Below are 19,300 nucleotides of genomic sequence, written 5' to 3' on the forward strand. Positions count from 1 at the left end.
TGCCGCCGTTATCTATTAGAGGAGCCCACTCGGGCATTACGTTTATAGTTTAACGGTTTTTTTTTTTCATGCCGGTTGGGCTTCGGCTTGGCCATGTCTCTATCCACTGTTTTCTCTCTTTCATTTCGCGCTGCGAACGCTTTTCCCTCATCGTATACGTTCGCCTTCACCTGGAGAGTGACTGTAATTGCACCATATTATGAAAATTCTGCTTTCGCTGTTTTTGTAACGAGCTCCACCCACACAGCCTGACATTTCTGAAACGCCAACTGATACTTTAAACTTAATCACCATTGTCATGCCTACATGGTAATGTCTGTACCATACCGTCATTGAGCAAAGATTCCCATGAGCTGACATGTGCTTTAAATTTATTTTACGCTCATTAAAGACGTTCCAAATTGCTTGGTTTGCGTTGCAGATGATTTACCTGGGTGTGGCGTTGTACGGTCCTTCACTGGCTCTTGGATCTGGTAAGCCATTTCTTGATCGTTTTACAGCAAAAGCTGCTATGAGATCACAACAACAGCCAATTTTGTTGTCGTTGTTGTCCACCGCCACGCTTCTCCTTATAATGACGAATAATGACACAGTGGATGCTTTCCTACTTCATAAAAATACGATGATCTACGGCGTAGTGGGTACCTTCGATGTGTACTTGTGTTATTTGCCCCAAGAGAGCCACACCGGTGCCTGAAACTCCTTCGCAAAAATACCCATAGAGGCGTCATGTCGGGCAAGGAATCACGTTAACATATAATAATAATAATAATATCTGGGGTTTTACGTCCCCAAACCACGATATGATTATGAGAGACGCCGTAGTGTAGGGCTCCGGAAATTTCGAGCACCTGAGGTTCTTTAACGTGCACTTAAATCTAAGTAAACGGGCCTCAAACATTTCCGCCTCCATCGAAAATGCAGCCGCCGCGACCGGGATTCGATCCCGCGACCTTCGGGTTTGCGTTAACGCATGTAATATAGCGTGGCAGAACAGTAAAATAACAATTGCAGCATTCATACAATGCGAATTGCGCAACGAGTGGGCCGTTAGATGCTTCCAACCCATTACAAAGGGCTCAGCCATAATTCTTAATCGTCATCAGGCGCAGCACAAAGTCCACATAATGCCTCAGAGATGTGTAGCGGGTAGCACGCTTCTGCGTATAATTACGAATAATGACCTAGTGAGTGCTTCTTCATAAAAATTACGATGATTTATGACGTAGTGGCTACCTTGCATGTGTACTTATATTGCTTGCCCAAGAGAGTCTACAACGGGCTCTAGTAAGGCCGCTCTTCCTGCTTTCGCTGTGACTCTGCTGCGTGTTCTGAGCAGGCCTGGCGATTCTTTAACAGCGAAGTTGTTGAAGCTCGCCGTAATTTGTCTGTCGGAAACAGAAATGATCATTATCATGAACCGGCACGCGCTCTCTTCATCCTCTTCTTCATCTTCGTCCTCTTCTGCAGCGCTCCCAGAAGACGTGCGCCGATTTCTCCGGCGTGGCCTGTAATAACCCTGGTGGGTGACAGAACGAGTACAGAGAGAGAGAGAGAAAGAAAGAGAGAGGGAAAGAAAGAAAAAGGTATGAAGGAAGAGAAAGAGCAAAATTCTTCGCGAAAAAGATTCCTCACGAGGCGGGATTCGAGTCCGTGTACCCTAGATCCGAAGGCGAGCGTACTAACCACTCGGCTATCCAGGCACGCTACCAGAGCGCAGCGTAGCCTTGTATAGTATGGTGTAGCAAGGGGGTGGGAAAGGGAACTGAGCGTGAGGAGGAGAGGAAGGAGGAGAAGAGTAAAGCATAGCATAGAATGAATTAGAAAGAGAGAAATGGAGAGAAAGAAATACATAAAGAGAAAAGAATAAAATAAGGAGGAAGCAAGCGAGAAACTGAGAGAGAGAGAAATAAAGAAAGGAATAAAAGGAAAAGGAAAAGAGAGAGAGGTAAAATAAATAAACAGAAATAAACAGAGAAGAGAAAGAGAACAAAACGCAGAGAAGAGAGAAGAAAGAAATAGAGGAAAACACAAAGAGAAAACTTGCAAAACATCAAAACAGCAGAAGCCAGGATTACGTAGGTGCCCATCGGCTCCGATGTCTCTTTAGCACTGCGCCTCCACTGCAAGCTACGCTAATCTTTGTTTTTATCAGGCTATGATACAATATTTTCGCCATTATTAACGCTGCTCGATTGCGCATCATATGGCAGCTGGGATCGATCAGTTGAGTTTTTGTGCTGCTGCGGATAAGCAGTGGTGCAAAATTATGCCACCAGCATTCTCTTTGCCCTCTCTTCATAAGCAATCAGGTCACGTGTTCTTAGCGTTCGCCTATGACATCTGCGCGGAGCAACGAGCTAGGAAACGTCAACTTACGCTGAGCATTTTGCACTCCTCTGTATAAACTCTCACTACGTGCACGTGTTTGGCGGATAATCGAAAGTCAATTTTAATAGCGGAATGAATGAATGAATGCACAACTTTATTTGTCCCTGGTTAACGGGAAGGGGGCAATGGGACAGAGGGTGGGGAAGGGGGGGAGGACTTACTTGAAGCGGAGCTGTTTAAGGCGGCCGTTAGTCCGTCGTGAGCTGTGAACAGAAATGATTATCATCATGAACCGGCACGCACTCTCTTCATCCTCCTCTTCATCTTCATCTTCTGCTTCGCTCCCAGAACACGTGCGCCGATTGCTCTGGCGCGGGATGCAATAACCGTGATGGGCAAGACAGCGATTACAGAGAGAGAGAGAGAGAAAGAGAAATAAAGATGGAGAAAGATATCAATTACAGAAGAAAAATTTCTTCGCGAGATGAGCTTCGAACCTACGTACCCACGATCCGATGGCGAGCGTCTTAAACATTCGGGTATCCCGGCACGCTAGCGGAGCATAGCACAGCATCGTATAGGACAGTATAGTATAATAAGGGCTGAGAAAGGGAAGTGAAGGTGGGGAGGAGGGAAATGAGAAGAGGAGAGAGTAAGGCATAGCCTAAAAAAGAGAAATAAATAAATAAAGATAACGTAAAGCAGAAAGAGAAAGAAGGAGAGGAAGAAGAAGAAAGAAATAGAAAATATGCAGAACTTAGCAAAATAGCAACAGCCAGGCCTAGGTGCCCATCAGCTCCGCTCTCTAGAATCGCGTCTGCAGTGCAAGCTACGCAAAGTTTTGTGTGCACCGTATGCTAATAGCCAAAGATAGGCACATAGGTACACGTCTCTGCTGACTGTTGGAAGCCTGCATCGGTCGGCATTTGTTAGAGACGTAAAGGAGATTATATTTTGCAGACGAGTGCTCTAACAAGAGGGACAGGGTGTATGTTTTCATGAGCGCCTGCCATCGCGCATGTATCGTCTTACTCTGAACCGAAAACCAGCATTTCAATGGCGACTACTACTCCCAACAGCAATATGGAGATCATCCCCATCTCTTTATGCTGAAGCTTTTGAAAAACAACTGTGTATATCCTCTCTGTCCTAATCTTTCCGAAGATTTAGGACAACATTGTACGCATTTCGTGCAAGTATTTTAATTGGGTACGTATTTTTCTCACCAATCGACAACAACTCGTATGTGCTAAGAAGTATTAATCTAAAAGATCCCCCGTGATTTCTGGTGTGCTTCAAGGTACAGTACTCGGACCACTGCTTTTCCTTGTTTATATAAATGACATTTAAGCTGACATCTCCAACATTCGCCTATTCGCAGATAACTGCGTCGTGTATCATCCGATAAAAAACACCACTGACATCGCCATAGGCGTGCGCACAGGGGGGGCAGGGGGGCGGCCGCTCCCCCTAATCATCCAAGAGGGGGGCGCAAACTCCGACCCGTACATTGACCCTTCTAGTCACCTAGGAGGGGGGGGGTCGCAAAATCTTCCCCATACATTGACTTAGTAGGGTGAGGGGGCGCTGCGATGAACCTTTGCCCCCCCCCCCCTAATGGGGAACCCTGCGCACGCCTATGGACATCACTACGCGTCAAAATGACCTCAACTTCATTGAATCTTAGTGTAACAATTGCCTATGTGTTTACCAGTAGCAAAACACCTTTAATCTCATTACGTTGCAGGCAACATTACCAACCAGCGACTTACACAATTTCATGCTGCGAAATTTCATCTGCATAATCTTACCTAGGCATAACGTTTTCAAATGACCTCTCCTGCTCAACCCAAGTAAACAACACAACCAGCTCCGCCAATCGTGCTTTGGGTAAACTTCGTAAGAGTTTGAAATTTGCTCACTCGTCAGGGATATCAGTAGCTTTACCACATTTGTTCGCACTAAGAATAAGCACGCTCTGTCTAGCATCCTCATCATTCTAATTTATCTAACTTACTTGAATCAATCCCATATCGTGCAGCTCGGTTCATTTACTTTCAGTACTGTGGTCATTCCAGTGTTTCCAAGCCTATAACCCGTGGTAATCTTATGTATGTAGAATCACGTCGTCATATATCTAAACTGTGCCTTTTTCATGAATTCTGTCATGCACCTTTCCCATCTCTGGTCGGTCCACAAGGCAGTGAAGGCACTCTTGTGCTTTCTCAGGACGACGGGCTTGTGCGAACGCCTCTGACTAGTGGTGCAGCCCCGCACGCTGCAGTGAATTCAGTGACTCTCTTCTTTTTTCTCTTCTGCTTCTTCTTCTCTTCTCCTCTCGCTCATCTTTCTATTCCCCTTCGCTAATAATACCCCATTGTAAGGTAGCCAATCGGAAGTTTTCCTGGTTAACCTACATGCCTTCTCCCTTTCTGTTTCCTTCCTTCCTATCATTCACCTTTTAACGTTCCAGCTATCTTGCCAGTCCCTCGCTAATCGAGCCGCACGAACCACCACCAAGCGGTTTAGCCACCACCAGCACAAACTGATACCCATCTTCACTCCTTTTCGTTACAACTGCATGGAGTGTAACCATCTGCCTGCATTCGCCATGCACCACTCCGATTCACATCAATTCAAGAGTGCCTTCGAAGCATTGTTTAACTGCTAATAAGTCACATCCCTCATGTAACTTCTTGACTGGAGCCTTTGAGGTATATGAAAAAAAAATCGAGACATCGAAATTTCACACCAGAACAGTAAATTGAGCGTCTAAGAGCAAATTTTCAACTAAGGATTGAGGGTGCTAAGGTCAGCACGCTCATTGCGATTGGGAGAATTGAGCAGTCGTGCTCAATTTGCGGAAGTTCTGAAACGTAATAGCTTTTTTCTGAGGTAACTACCTTAAGCCAATAGCAAACTAAGCTTGCGCTCTACACACCCTGCCCATCAATGCGCTCTACAAGGCTGTCTCAGATAATTAGGTACAGCGCCATTGTATTTCCAAGTGTCCAAACAAATATTAGAATCTTCTGTTTTAACAGGCACCCATTAAGAAAAAAAATCTGAACAGTGACTTTCTAAATGTTTCTCTCTCAAGGTTCGCACTAGATAATGCCGCTATAACGTAAATTGAATTTATGTATTGTCTTTATTTATGGTTTGGTGGTATTATAACATATCTATGTACCCTTCCGCTTCCACAATACTGCACAGACACGTTTTCACACACACACAAATTTCTAGTGTCATATATCGCCTGACCTACATAGTTGGACCGAGTTGTCACAAGTTCAATTTCGTTAGTACAACTATTTTTTTATAAAGAATGTGTCAAAATCAAGGTGTGCACAATCGGAACACCTGTGTTCGTATTGCGGAGCTCAATATTTCGGTTCGGTTGCCAGTCCCATACGACGAAAATGAATTTCGCGTGGCTTAGCTGAGCTGTACTGACATTTTCGCCTTTGTTGGCTTCCGAAGACCACCCGTTTCAAAAGGGCAAATGGAAATAATAATATGATACAGATTAAGGTACCACATTGCCAGAATTGTCAAAAGGCAAATGAGATTAAGACGAAAGGCTTGGTAAGTCCGGCATATTGCAAAAGGTACAGTGGAAGACAGTTGACAATGGCCAATGAGAAACGTCCCAACAGTACCTTGCCACCTCTGTAGAACATTGAAGTGCCATCATGTTTGAACGAGATCAAATATAAACACGAAAACTTTCAAGCCTTCTCCCAGAAAATTACGGACTACGCGAGTAATAACATGACATGCTGAAGGCTCTGCGGCTTGCAAGTAAAAAAAATACAGCAAACAACTGCGATAATTCCAAAATAAGGTTTTGTTAAAGAAATGAAAGATATTTTGGGACAAACAGATTCAGCACATCACTAAACGCCTAAATTTAGAAGGTTAGAAAAATCAGATGCACAAGACAGACCGTTTAGATAAAATTTAGTGTGCATTCAGCCCTAGCGCCGTAACATGCACTTTTGCAATCCTGTAAAGTTTGCCGTTGTTGCATGCATTACCAGTAATTTTAGGTGCGTTGGCAATTTATGTTTTACGACTATTTTTGTCCGCAGTGACCGGTTTACCGGTATGGTCTTCTATACTCGTGAATGGGGCCGTCTGCACATTCTATACATCAATAGTAAGTATCAATTATGCATTCGTAAAGCGTACTGCGGTGTTTTTTTACACATGTTATCTTGATGTAATTGAATTTCTTCAGTACGAAATGAATGTTTGGAGTGTTGCTACCATATATTGAGAATTTCTTGACAGACTGGCACTGAAGAACGATATTTCTTTTTCTTTCGCTTCATGGCATTCTAGTCGGCGAATATCATCATCCATGTAACATGCACGAAGGAGTGAGTGAAATGTCTGAAATGGGCCAATTAGCTATTTAATAGAAAACTTTCAGTTAAATTGCGGCTATGCAATTAAGTACATTGAGAACACAAAACGTGAACATTTGCTGCAAATTCTGTCATTAATGCCTGTCTTGCCAATGTGCGCCAAATATAATGGGACTCCTGTTAGCATGTCTTACGGAATTTCCACGCGAATAACTAAACAGTTGTATTTTTTACCATTCTTTTTGGTTACGTCTACCACACACATACAACAAGAAGATTTTTAGCTTGTAGGGTGACAGCTAATACATTATTTAACAGAGGGCAGGTATTGAGGGAGTTCCTGTGTACTACGCACAATTTAATGGATATTGAAATAAATTTAACTTATTTTAGCATGACATGCAAAATGGCCATTTAAGCCTTGAGGGTGCTTTAGTAGCTCGACATGCTTCAGAAGACCCCTAAAGACAAGATCAGCCAGTGCATGCAGAATAAGAGTGCAAAATAATGAAAACAAATAATCTGTAACGAAGAGAGCGCTAGAAGCTGCTGAAGATATGAATGAAGATTCTAAACTTAACAGTGTAAATTAGAATAATTTTGTGACAGAGAACGCAACAACACAAAATGTTAATAGCAGGAACGACGATCAATGCACAAAGGAAATAAACTCGGTTGGATATCACGAGAAAAATATTTTTGCAGCATACTACGGCCGAAACACCAAGCAGGAGGGCATAACGAAACCTAATTAACGAAATAAATCCAATAAAAGATACTGGCGAAGCTTGCACTAAAAACAAAGACGCGCAAGCCTTGAAGCAGAGAAACTGGAAGGTTCTCATGAAGACTTATCTGATTGCTTCTAGGTTGTTTCTAGGCCTTAGCTAGGTGATGGTAGGTTGTTTCTACGTTGATTCTCAGCGCAAAGAGGTTCGAGTTAAACCATTCAGACATGACACGGACGTACAAACTACAGAGACAGAAACTCGCACTGAAACCAAGCGTTCGCACTTTTCATTCCGACGCAGACACGACACGGATGTCCAACCAGAAACAAACTCGCGCTGAAACCAAACGTTTGCCTCTGTCATAGATTTACGTGCAGGTTGTCGTTGGCGTAGGTATTCCATCGCTTCGAGGTATTCTCGTAGCCGTCATTGCCTTTCCCGTTGCCTAGTGTTGGGCTAACTATTTACTGCCTTCTTTTCTGTGAACCAGTGGTGAGTAGTGGCATTTACCCGCTTTCTGTGGCACATACCCGTTTATGACGATCACAGTTTTCTGATAGGGCACACAAATTTCTGTGGTACATACACCTTTGTTGGGCTAACTATTGTCTTCTGGATTTTAACGCGATAGCGTTAAAGAGCTCGTATCGCAGAAATTCCGCCGTCGGCGTCGGGGCCGTTGGTTGTGAGCGAAAAATCATCATCTTGTCCGTGACCGAAAAATAAAAAAAGCTGCAAAAATAAATAATAAAAATGTTGGGTCCGAGTGAGAATCGAACCCAGGCCGTCTGCGTGGCAAGCAGGTGTTCTACCACACAGCCATGCGCCTCTGCTTGGAGCTGCACTGAAAGTAACTTTCATGCTTCCCAAAAATACGCGTCCTGTATACAGGTGTCCAGTACGAGATGTCATATCACAGTAATATTGCGTGGTACAAGCGTACATTTCCATCGGCCGTCACACCATGTCAATATCATAACGACTTCGTGGTTTAAAGACAGCCACCCATTACAAAAGGCACACACATTACTGCGCGTATTCTCTTGAGACCACGTAGTGGGTGCATCGCAACTTCGAAAAAGTTTCTCGCGCATAATTGTTCCTGGTTTAAAGCATGCTACCCATTGCATAAGACACACACCTTAGTGCGCGCCTTCTGCTAAACACTCATAGTGTTCGAACTGCACACTAGGAGCAGAATATCGCTATCGCGTTCAACTCTTAAAGGCGAAGCTTAAGCGTCCCCCAATTTTTTAGGGGACCAGTGGTGAGTAGTGGGATATTTACTCAATTTCTGTGAGACATACCCGTTTATTTTACGGGATAGGGTCGAACACATTACGGCTAGCTTGAACAACTTTGCTGTTAAAAACGGAAGCAATAAAACCGTGGTGAAACAACAAAACAAAATACAGCAAAAGCTCGTCAATTCGGATTTCACGGGACTGGAATAAATGTCCGAATTAACCGAATGCCGAATTATTGACAGTATCAACAAAACGAGGAACAAGTGTCCATTACATCAATGTGTTTTCATTTTCTTGATGAATACTTAAATACAGCACCTATTTTGCATGAGAACAGCGCAAAAGCCACAATTTTCGTCATTCGCGACTTCGTTCACAATGTGGCCGCGGCCAGGGCGTCGGAACGAAATGTTTTTCGTTTCGGTTTTAGTTTCGTTCCACCGCAAAAAGTTCCGCTCCGTTTCTGTTCCGGAACAAAAAAAAAAAAAAAAGAAACGTTACGTAACGGTTCGTAACGGTTTTTTGACGCAAAAATTTGAAAGTAATCATAAAAGACATTGGATTTGTGATACAGTTACTTGCCCTCCTCTTTGGAAAGTGGGACGAGGGTAAAACACGTTCTTCAGAGAAGCGGAAGCAACTCTACCACGAATTCCTACCAACTCGCACAAAGCGGTATTAATTTCTAAGTCCTAGTACTTAATTATTTTCTCAAAAGAAAAATACAATTTTTTTAGTGGGCTCAATGCTTTGTGCCAAGGGAGCAGCACGTCACTGAGTGCACTCTCTGATGTGCGAGACCGCTGCTCTGATAAAAGTATCGCCAGGCCTGCGCGGAACACGCAGCACAGTCAAAGCGAAAGCTGCAAGAGCGGACTTTGTAGAGCCCTTTGTAGATTTTCTTGGGGAAACTAATACAAGTACACATGCAAGGTAGCCACTACGCTATAAATCATCGTAATTTTTCTCAAGTAGTGAAGTTCCCACTATGCAATTTTTCTTCATTTTTTTGGAAAAACGTGGTACCCGCTACACATCTGTAAGGCAGTGCACTTTGTGCTGTGGCTGATGATGATGAGGAATTATGGCTGAGCACTTTGCAGTGAATGGGAAGCAGTGTTGCGGAACGGGAGCCTCCATTCCATTCCAGTTCCATTCCAGGGAATTAGGACTTGCCGCAATTCCATTTCTGTCAATTCCTCGGAATGAAAAAATTTACCCATTCCCACTCCGGGAATGGCCGGGCAATTCAATTCCATTCCTGTGATTCCTCAAAGTAGGAAAGGCATCTTGATAGTTTTGCCGAGTTAAGAATGAACGCCTCATAAAGCTGATGCCATCAGATGCATTAAGAACTCCAAAAGTACGCAAAACACGTTACCAAGGTCGAGGGATACTAGCTTGGTGACATCTCGTGCAGTACGACCACCGTACTAATTCCCATAGGGGCAGTTCTTCGGGTACCTATAGTATTTGCATGGTCAGCATTTTTAACGAATGGTGATGTCTTAATAGTGTTTAAGCTTAAATGTGTTAATGCTAAAATGACGACATAGCGTATTTTTATGCTGAAAAAAGTAGTATTCAAGAAGTCTAAGCAGTTTTACCACGTGTCTGGAGCGGTCGTGAATATGGAGAAAACTAAGATTTCGTTAATGGGGAACAAAACCCTCTAGATCTGCTGGTATTAGTTGGAACAGTGCACCTCTCGGGCACCTTGTGCCTTTGCATCGAATACGGAACACTGGGCCGCACTGCTCGTCAGCACTGATGGTTGTCAAGCGCGCCTCACAAGCATGGATGTGGTGAGGAGAACTTTCTGTGTTCGCCTGCGCGCAGGTATGCAGCGTCTTCCTTGTCGCAAAGGTTATTTACGTGTGTCAGGTACTAAACTGCTGGTGAGATAAAGATCAGGCTGTGCATAGAGTATTCGCCACTTTCGTGTGGGGGTATCAACGCGAACCAACGCGCAGGGTTGATTTGTTTTCCGCTTGAGTATCTGCTGGGATAATGCATCTGTGTGTACACTAACTTATGCCTCTGTTTGTAGTAGGCGCGTTGCTTATAAATGTACCGTGCTTGTAATCAGCCAAGCCATTTTAAAAATACTGCTTTATTGTTAAATTAGAGGCTCTGACTTACTGATGTTTGAAGTTTGAAAAACAGCACGTAGACGAAAACGTGCTCTATTTTCGGAAAAAGACGTAATTCCATTCCCATTCCATTCCTCCAAGCGGTGTGCCCATTCCATTCCGGGGTCGCGAAAATGTGGAATGATTTCGGAGTCATTTCACTTCTGGAGAGGCAACTCCGCAACACTGGTGGGAAGCATTAAACCACACACTCTTTGCGCTATTAGCATTGTGTGATGACTGGTTGTTATTTTACTCTTCTGCCACGCTGTATTACATATGTTAACAGGATTCCTTGCCCGACGTGACGCCTGTATGCAGTATTTTTGCGAATGAGTTACAAGCATCAGCGTGGTACTGTGGTGAAAGACTCGAGTGCCACAGAGGGCACGGGTTAAAATCCCATCCTACCCTAGAAATAAGTTTCTCATTCAATTTTTTCTTATTTCACGCGTTAGCAGTCACGGACACCGGCGGCGACAGACAACTATGGCGCCAAAATCAGCTGTTGTGATCTCATAACAGCTTTCGTTGTAACAAACATCAGCGCTGACAATGCCCTCTCCACTTTGGCATGCGTGACAGGCGCGCAAAAGTCCACTTGCGTTAATATAAACATCTCTGGTTGCCACTGTTCTCGTTTTTCGCACAATTTCAACATTGCTTTGGAATTCCTGCCTGAGAAACGCGCTAATCCTGTACCCTGAGATATGCTCACATTGCACGAGCTCAGTTGTTCCGGATCGCGAAGTTTTCTCGTGAACCGAAAAACAATTGAAAAAAATTCGCTTTCACTCCGGAACGAAGTAATATATAAAGTTTCGGTTACGTTTTCGTTCCGGTAAAAAATATAGTTTTTTTCATTTTTCGTTTTCGGTTTTCGTTCCGTTCCGACACCCTGGCCGCGGCTCAAGACCCTGGACGAAATAGAAAACAAGGAAGTTTGCCGCGGCCGCTCAAGTTTCGGTCGCCAACAACGCGATTGGGCTAAAATTGTGGATGGCGACCACGCCCTTATGAAGACTAGCAGCCGTTTAAGTTGTTTGCGAAGGCCGTTTTCGCTCCTTCGCGTCCCACACTTGCGGCACTTCGTGCTTGGCGCCTCCGAGGATCGTCCGATTTAACCGGATTGCGGCCAAATACGACCGAATTAACCAGGGTTTGATGCCATTAAACAATACCTATGTTTGGCGGGACCAGAGAACACGTCCGAATTATCCGATTTTCCGCATTAACGGGGGTCGAACTAACGAGGTTTTACTGTATAAGAAATAAATATAGTTAAATGACAGTAAGATAACGCAAATGACAACTAGCAAAATATATGCAATGAGAGACAGTCCCAATAGCTTGGTTTCTATGGTTATGAACAGACGGATACGTAGTTATTGAAGTCAGGATTATCATTATAACAACATCCTTCAAGAGGGAACGTGTTTCATTCATTGGTGGTCCGAGGAAAGAAAGAGCTCATGAGAAGGTTAGGACGTGCGAAGTAAGTTTCAAGAGTGTAAGCATGTGCATGTATATTTTGTCTACAAATTCGGTGTTTTAAGTAAGTGCCCGGACTAATGATAAATTCACGAGAGACGTGAAGCGAGCGTTGATATAATTCAGCCTGACAATTGCTGTTCGGTATTCTAAAATCGGGATGTTAATAATGGCCGTGAGCGTTATTGGTGAGTCATTTCTCTGGTAAGGATGAAAGATAAAACGAGCCGCTTTCCGTTACACTATCTAAAGTTTCTTAATATATATCTCTAAATATGGGTCCCGAACTACACTAGTGCAATTTATTCTTGGTGCTATAAAAGCACTGAAGGGCAACAGTTTGATTTTTGATGGCGCTGTTTTTCGTTTGTGCCTCAAGAAACTGAGTTTTTTAGAAACAGATGAGCGTGCTTTGTTAATATGACTTGACTATGCTAGGCGCTTTTTAATTGTGATACCTAAGTATTTATATTAGTCAAGCTCAGTCAAAGGACAGTTCTTAGGAGAATACAGTTGATTAAAATTGTGTATCTTACTTGTAATATGCATGGAAACATATTTATTACTGTTTATTTCATAGACCCTTCTTCACACCACTTAAAAATGGCACATAGGTTGGATTACAGGTATTTCCGGTCATTCGCAGTGCTAACAGTTTTGAGAAGTTTACAGTCATCAGCCAAAACTGTTCTGATGTATTTCTGATGAATACACTGAATTAACAATGCTCTTTATGCATACTAAAAACAGAATCAGTCCTAAAACACTCTGGGGATTTCTGATGATACGGGCAGAATGCCAGACGTGCAATTATTTACCTTAACATATGGGAATCGAACACAGCACATAAGTGTATTTATTAAAGGTAGCTTAGTGAAAAAAAAATCTTTGGACAGGCAATGTTGTTGGAGCCAACGTTTCGACAAGTGGTCTTGTCTTTGTTAAGGCAGCAACTGCCTTTTTCATAAGCTTGTTTATATGCACTCTTTACTCACTCTCCCGCAGCCACAAAATTTGAGGAAGAGAAGAGAAAACGTTTGCGCAAAGGAGGAAAAGAGAGTGAAGGGTAACTCCCCAATTCTGTCGGTTCTTGAAATGAACCAATCAGCTGCACATCTCGACAGGCATCAGCATACGGATAGCCTTCAACGTGCTGTGCTCTCAATGAGAAGAGCCTGTGCAAAAACCGCTTCTCTTCCTGAAGTGGCCGTATTTTCTTACACCAGCGTTTTCTAGAGTTACGCGAGACCGGATGCAAAAGAATTAGCTGCCAGCCTTGCTTTGCATAACATTACAATTTGATGATATCGCATTTATTGCTTCGCCCTTGCGGTGAAACTGTGATTTTTTTTTAGCCTTGGCGTCTTATTATCTGCATTATCAGTATTGTCGCATTACCCGCACTGCCCATTTTTTCGATGTAATTCTGCATTTAGGAAGGGGAAAACATCTTCGGAAAGGGGTTCGTCCAAATAAATAGGATATTTGCTACTTAATGATCCTACAAAAAGTGACACAAAGAATAAAAACCCTCCATCTGCAGCTGCGATTCGAACCCGGGCTTTTTGAGTGGGATGCGCGCATTCTACCCCTGCACCATTTCTGCGGAGCCGCGCGCATCTCTTAAACGATGACACATAGCAGACTACCGATCGCAGCGCTACAAGCGGATTGACCCTGTTTGGGCTTCACTTTTCGAAGCTCGTTCCGGGCACTCCCCAGTTCTAGTACACTCTAGCTTCGTTCTGTTGGCTCCGTTTAGCTCGGTGTGGCCTGCAGCCGCTTTGTCGCAAGACGAAGTTAGCAAACTCACACACTATACCTTGACCTGTTAGGCAGACCAATTCAAATCACCAAACGAGGTAACAACGAGCCATTCGTTTATCCGAAAGAAAAGCCAAAACACAACAATAAAGAAAGCAACAAGTGCGTTCAAAGGCGTATGCACAAAGATGAGGCCGATCCGTGTATTACCCATCATTCCCATGGCGGTTGAACGATCGCAGCGCCAAAGTTCCCTCTAGTAAGTATTGTAGGAACCTCCGTGCCATGCTCCACCGGCGACCGCCATTTTGTCATGGCATGTGTGACGTCATGTGATTCATGGAGCGGAGCCGTCGTCGTCTATAAGTTTCAGCCGTTCCAAACAGTTCAATGTCAATGTCAAGCGGAACAAACATGAAATAGCTCGATTGCCCATGCGCAGCTCAGCCCGGAACAAAATCGTTCACAGGAATACAGACGCTCGCACAGCAAGCAGCTTGTTATGTCACGGCTTACGAGTACGCCAATGTTGGGCGACTCTCAGGCCACCTGCGCGTGTGTAAAAATATTTAACTGTTATAATTTAGGTGCCCGACCACATGCGCTAAAATTTCGCCAGCACTTTTGTGAAGGCACAAGGATGAGGCCCCGTAACACCGATTATGATCGACAATTGGATGGCATGGCCCCTTTAAAGCACTATAGGCACTCCCCTTCAGTTTTTCTTTCTATTGTCAATTAACGAGGTGGACCTGTCGTGCTTCTTTGACGAAAAACCAGACGTCCACACCACAAGGGCTCTTCTTTTATTGCACTAAATGCGTTGTAACTCTTAAAGTACCATAATATATTGATAACACATTTTACCTATTTCTGTGACTTGTTTCAGCAACAGGGAATATATCCATAGCCTGCGTGTGGAGACTACGTTTTATTTATGTTTACCTGATCGCCCGAAATGTATATTACAAGAATAATACAGCATTTTGTATTGTGGTTACAGAAAGACAACAACGATATTGTTTAAGTGAATAAGTTTGATAGCTATTGTACTCGTACAACTGCTTACTTCCTTTCTTTCTCCGTACTTGCATCACTGACGAAAAGGCGAATACAAGCTTCACAATAGGTAAAGGTAATCGGTAACTATGTAATCCACACCACGCTTGCGGTTTTGTCCAGGGCGGTATCAAGGCTGTGGTATGGACCGACGTCGTCCAAGTGGTCCTCATATTCACTGCATACATCATGGTCATCGCATGCGTAAGTACCGCATCACGTAATGAAAGGAGTAAAATACCCTCGATGCACGTGCTTTCAGACAATAGGGTAAGCAGTAGTAAGCAATACAGGCCTAGTGAGGAGTTTGCAAATTACTACAATGATAAGCATGAATGTAAACACACGGCGGCACGTTTGCGTGCCCGTGTGCCACCTTAAACGTCCTAAAGATACCCAGCAAAAATATTCAGGGGGGGGGGGGTTGCGGTAAGACACACCCTCTCGTCCCCCCCCCCCCTAGAACTCTGGGCTCTGTGCACATAGTTCCTCAAAAATCATTGCAGAGAAATTATCATGAAACTGTGCTATGGCGTGTGTTTGCTACATGACAGCCAAGGAACGATTCGTTTTTCAAGAACGAGACAAGAGTGTGGCTTACCGAACTTCGTGTGCTGAACTTTTGAGTGTTTAGGGCATGGAAGTCTGGGAGTCATCTCCGTGTTGCGTACATCATACTTTTTCTCTTTGAATCAAGTGTTTTGTGAAATTGTAACTTCAAGTGTTTTTTCGGCTATGTTTCAGGGCTTGCATTACTTGGGAGGCTTCGGTGTCATGTGGCAGAACGCGAAGAATGGAGGCCGCGTGATATTCACTAAGTAGGTCGGTGTCACGGTGACACATTACCAGTCAGATTTTGTTTTTTTTTTTGTCGGAAACCTGGACAAACTTCCCGAAGTGGTAATTTGTCCATATTGAAACACCGTTTCATCTGTGATGTACAGAATGGGAAACTGATTCGGCCGCTTCTCAGAGAGGCTGTGCGCGAAAGGGATTCCACTTGCATATCAGAAGAGACGAGCAGTGCATAAAAAATTCAGGTAGCCTCGCATTTGTGGTGCCAAGCCTGAAGGAAGTGCGCAGCAAGGTGGCCTTCTTTCTTCCTTTTTTTTTCCTCCTTCTTTCTTCATATCTTTCTTTCCATTTCTCTCTTTTCTGTATTTTTTCCATGTCTTTTTTTGTCTCTGACTACTTCCATTTCTTCCTTTCTCTCTCCATATATTTCTTTCTCTTTCTTCCATTTCTTTATCTCTCTTTCTCTCTCTATTTCGCGCTTCCTCTTTCTTTTTATCCTTTTCTGTATGTCTATATCTTTGCCTCTCTTCCTGTCTTTCTTTCTCTTTCTGTTTTTCCCCGTTGTTTCTCTCTATTTCTGTCTTTCTTGCTATGCTGTGCTGTACTATCTCCCCTTCTCCTTTCCCTCCTCCTCGCTTTCACTTCTCTTTCTCACCCCCTTGCTATACTATACTATACAAGGCTATGTTTCGCTCTCCTGGCGCGCCTGCATAGCCGAGTGGTGACGATACTGCCTTCGGATCGTGGGTGCGCGGTTGCGAATCTCGCCTCGTGAAGAATTTCGTTTCGTCAAGAATTTTTGTCTCTCTCTCTCTCTCTCTCTCTATTCCATTTCTCTCTCTGTACTCGTTCACTCGCCCATCGGGCTTACTGCATCGCACGCCGGACAAATCGGCGCAGCGGGAGAGCGACCGCCGGGCGCACATGTTCAGGGAGCGAAGAAGAAGGTGAAGAAGAGGCGAAAAGAGCGCGTGCTGGCCGAGATATTGCGTTGCACGAGCTAGAAAGGTAGAGGCTAGTCACGATGATGATAGTTTACGCGAACGTGTAACCGACATAATGAAAAGCATAACGACTCCGATGTGAAACGTACTTTCTCATAGACAAGTCAGTCGACATACACCTCGCCTAGCCTCTGTGTCGCGACTTCTGACATCATGACAGGCAGGAGCACTCTCTCCACGGAAAGAGTGTTCAGTGCTCTGTCACCGTGATATAATGCCATACTATTCGTCTTGTCTGGGATACTTAGCAGGTGGTACTCGTATAGGACGAACAGAAGCCTTCCAGGATCTGTTTCCGCATGGTGATGTGGGCTGCTCTTTGAGCCACCATGTTCCTAGTTTCTGCATGGAACGATGTCCCCAGTTGAAACCATTAATAAAAACACTATGCCCCCCATTTCTCTGAAATGCCCTGCTCACAGCGCCGAAATTCGCCGAACAGTGTGCACATTGTGATGTTTTAGCCATCAGAGGGCTTCTACAACCTCATATTTCGGCCAGAACTACAGACACTGCCCAGAGGGTATACTCATGGAGCAAGAATTCTTTGTTTGTGAGATTATAGTGAATAATTTTATAAAACTTGGAAGCCAGGTCTTTCCACTTGAATCGCAACATTGTAAGTGATACGGAACGGTATGAAGAACTTTATTTAAAGCATCCAGAGAGTGATAAAACACAAACATTGAATCGGCCACTTCACACTTTCTCTCCGCAATAGATATAGCATGCCGCTGCCTCATTCCTATTGTTTCTCCTCATCGCCTTCATTTCTCCACCTCTCGCACGTATAGGACATGCATAGTTTCTGTGAAAATATACTAGAGAGACTGCACTGCCATAGCCATTGCAAAGCGTCACTCTGCATATGTTCACAACGAGTTTTGCGCTGTCGCGTCACGAAAGAAGATATTACACGCTCGTCAATGCAACGTCTGTACCACACAACCGAAAATATTCTAATCCGTGCCTTCCATTATTAAATGTGTGAAGGCGGCACGCCACATCGGCCGTAGGGTTGTCCTCTGACTTGCATGGTGCCAGTACATACCTACAGTGTTGTTCGTTGCCTGCGACGAAATGAATCTAAGAGTAACGAAACGGGAATGATACTGACGTAGGGTTAAATGAAATTTGAAATTAGTTCTGCTATAGATAATGGTGCGTTATCAGAAATAATCGTTTTTCTTATTTCATGCTCCAAAAGCGTAACTTGTATGCATGCTTGTACTTTGTGTCGGGGCAATTTCGGTACGAATCAACGCTCTCTGTCCTCAGTTTCGACACAAGCCCGTACGAGACGTACACTACGTGGACAATGGTTCTTGGTTTTACCGTCACGCTGATGGGCATGTACTGCGCCAATCAGACACAGGCGCAGCGCTATACCAGCATCGGATCATTGAAAGGCGCCCGCAAGTGAGTAATCTACTGCATTTGTATTCCGCTTTATGGGGTCATGAAGTTTCCGGTTTTCAATAAGCAGGCCTGATTTCCTTCCGTTCAGTGCTATTGTAAGTCGGTCGCAGAACCGTGGTGAAGTTTTTGATGGAGTTGACATAGGTGACCAGATCGCGAAGCAATACAATGGCAATGGACAAATACGGTGACTTTGTTTCGCCCAACACAACCGCAAGTCAATAGAATTCTGTGTATTATTATTCAGAAGTGCTCAGTAATTTTCTGCGGCTTTTTCTAAAAAAAATGGACACTGCATCTTAACTCTATCGCTAAAGGCTGTTTTCCCTTTTTTACTGAAGCAGTGGTTTCTACGAACAAGTGCTATCTCATCGCTTATCAGTAAACATGTACGTTACTTGCACGTTCAGAAACGCTTAAATTACGCAAGTGTTAAAAAACACAACAGAAAAGTCGCTTACTCGAAATATCCAGCCGTACCGTCAATAATAATAATAAAATGAAATAATATTAGTGTATGTACAAAAAAGAACGTCGTACCTTCTCAGTTACTCTGGCAGGCTGCTAGCAGCCCATCCTCAATAAATATGTCGCTATTGGAGCTGTATCTAGCAAGTGTTTTCGTGTTTGACTGTAACGATTATACACATTTTCAGCGACACTGTAAAGATGTATGATTTTGCAGAGCTCTGATGCTGAACGTTCCGGGCATGGCGCTTAACATGATAATGACTGTGCTGTCAGGGCTGACTCTGTACGCAGTGTATGGGCGCTGCGATCCCAGACTTACGGGAGACATCCGCAAGGCAGACCAGGTAAGCCGTACGAAGCTCCATTGAAAAGGCTAGCTGAACATGAACAATGGCAAGTTGTAGTGCTTCCATTGGTTAGCTTGACTGTCAAGTGTGCGTATAATGATTCTTGCTCGTTATTTTGGCCTCCGACGATCGTCAA

At 43.9% G+C, this 19,300-nt stretch overlaps 1 protein-coding gene across 1 annotated transcript in view; it reads left to right on the plus strand.

Moving 5' to 3' along the window:
- LOC119397936 (sodium-coupled monocarboxylate transporter 1) overlaps positions 1-19,161 on the plus strand; it is a gene marked incomplete at its 3' end in the record, with an annotated part of 41,620 nt that extends 22,459 nt beyond the window's left edge. Inside the window, 6 exon segments of the mRNA XM_037665238.1 lie at positions 422-473; positions 6,426-6,493; positions 15,252-15,332; positions 15,873-15,946; positions 18,206-18,346; positions 19,032-19,161. Of these exon segments, the coding sequence (XP_037521166.1) occupies positions 422-473; positions 6,426-6,493; positions 15,252-15,332; positions 15,873-15,946; positions 18,206-18,346; positions 19,032-19,161 (546 nt within the window).
- Between the last annotated feature and the right edge of the window lie 139 nt (positions 19,162-19,300).

This window comes from Rhipicephalus sanguineus, chromosome 6 (genome assembly GCF_013339695.2).
Source record: "Rhipicephalus sanguineus isolate Rsan-2018 chromosome 6, BIME_Rsan_1.4, whole genome shotgun sequence".
NCBI lineage: Eukaryota > Metazoa > Arthropoda > Arachnida > Ixodida > Ixodidae > Rhipicephalus > Rhipicephalus sanguineus.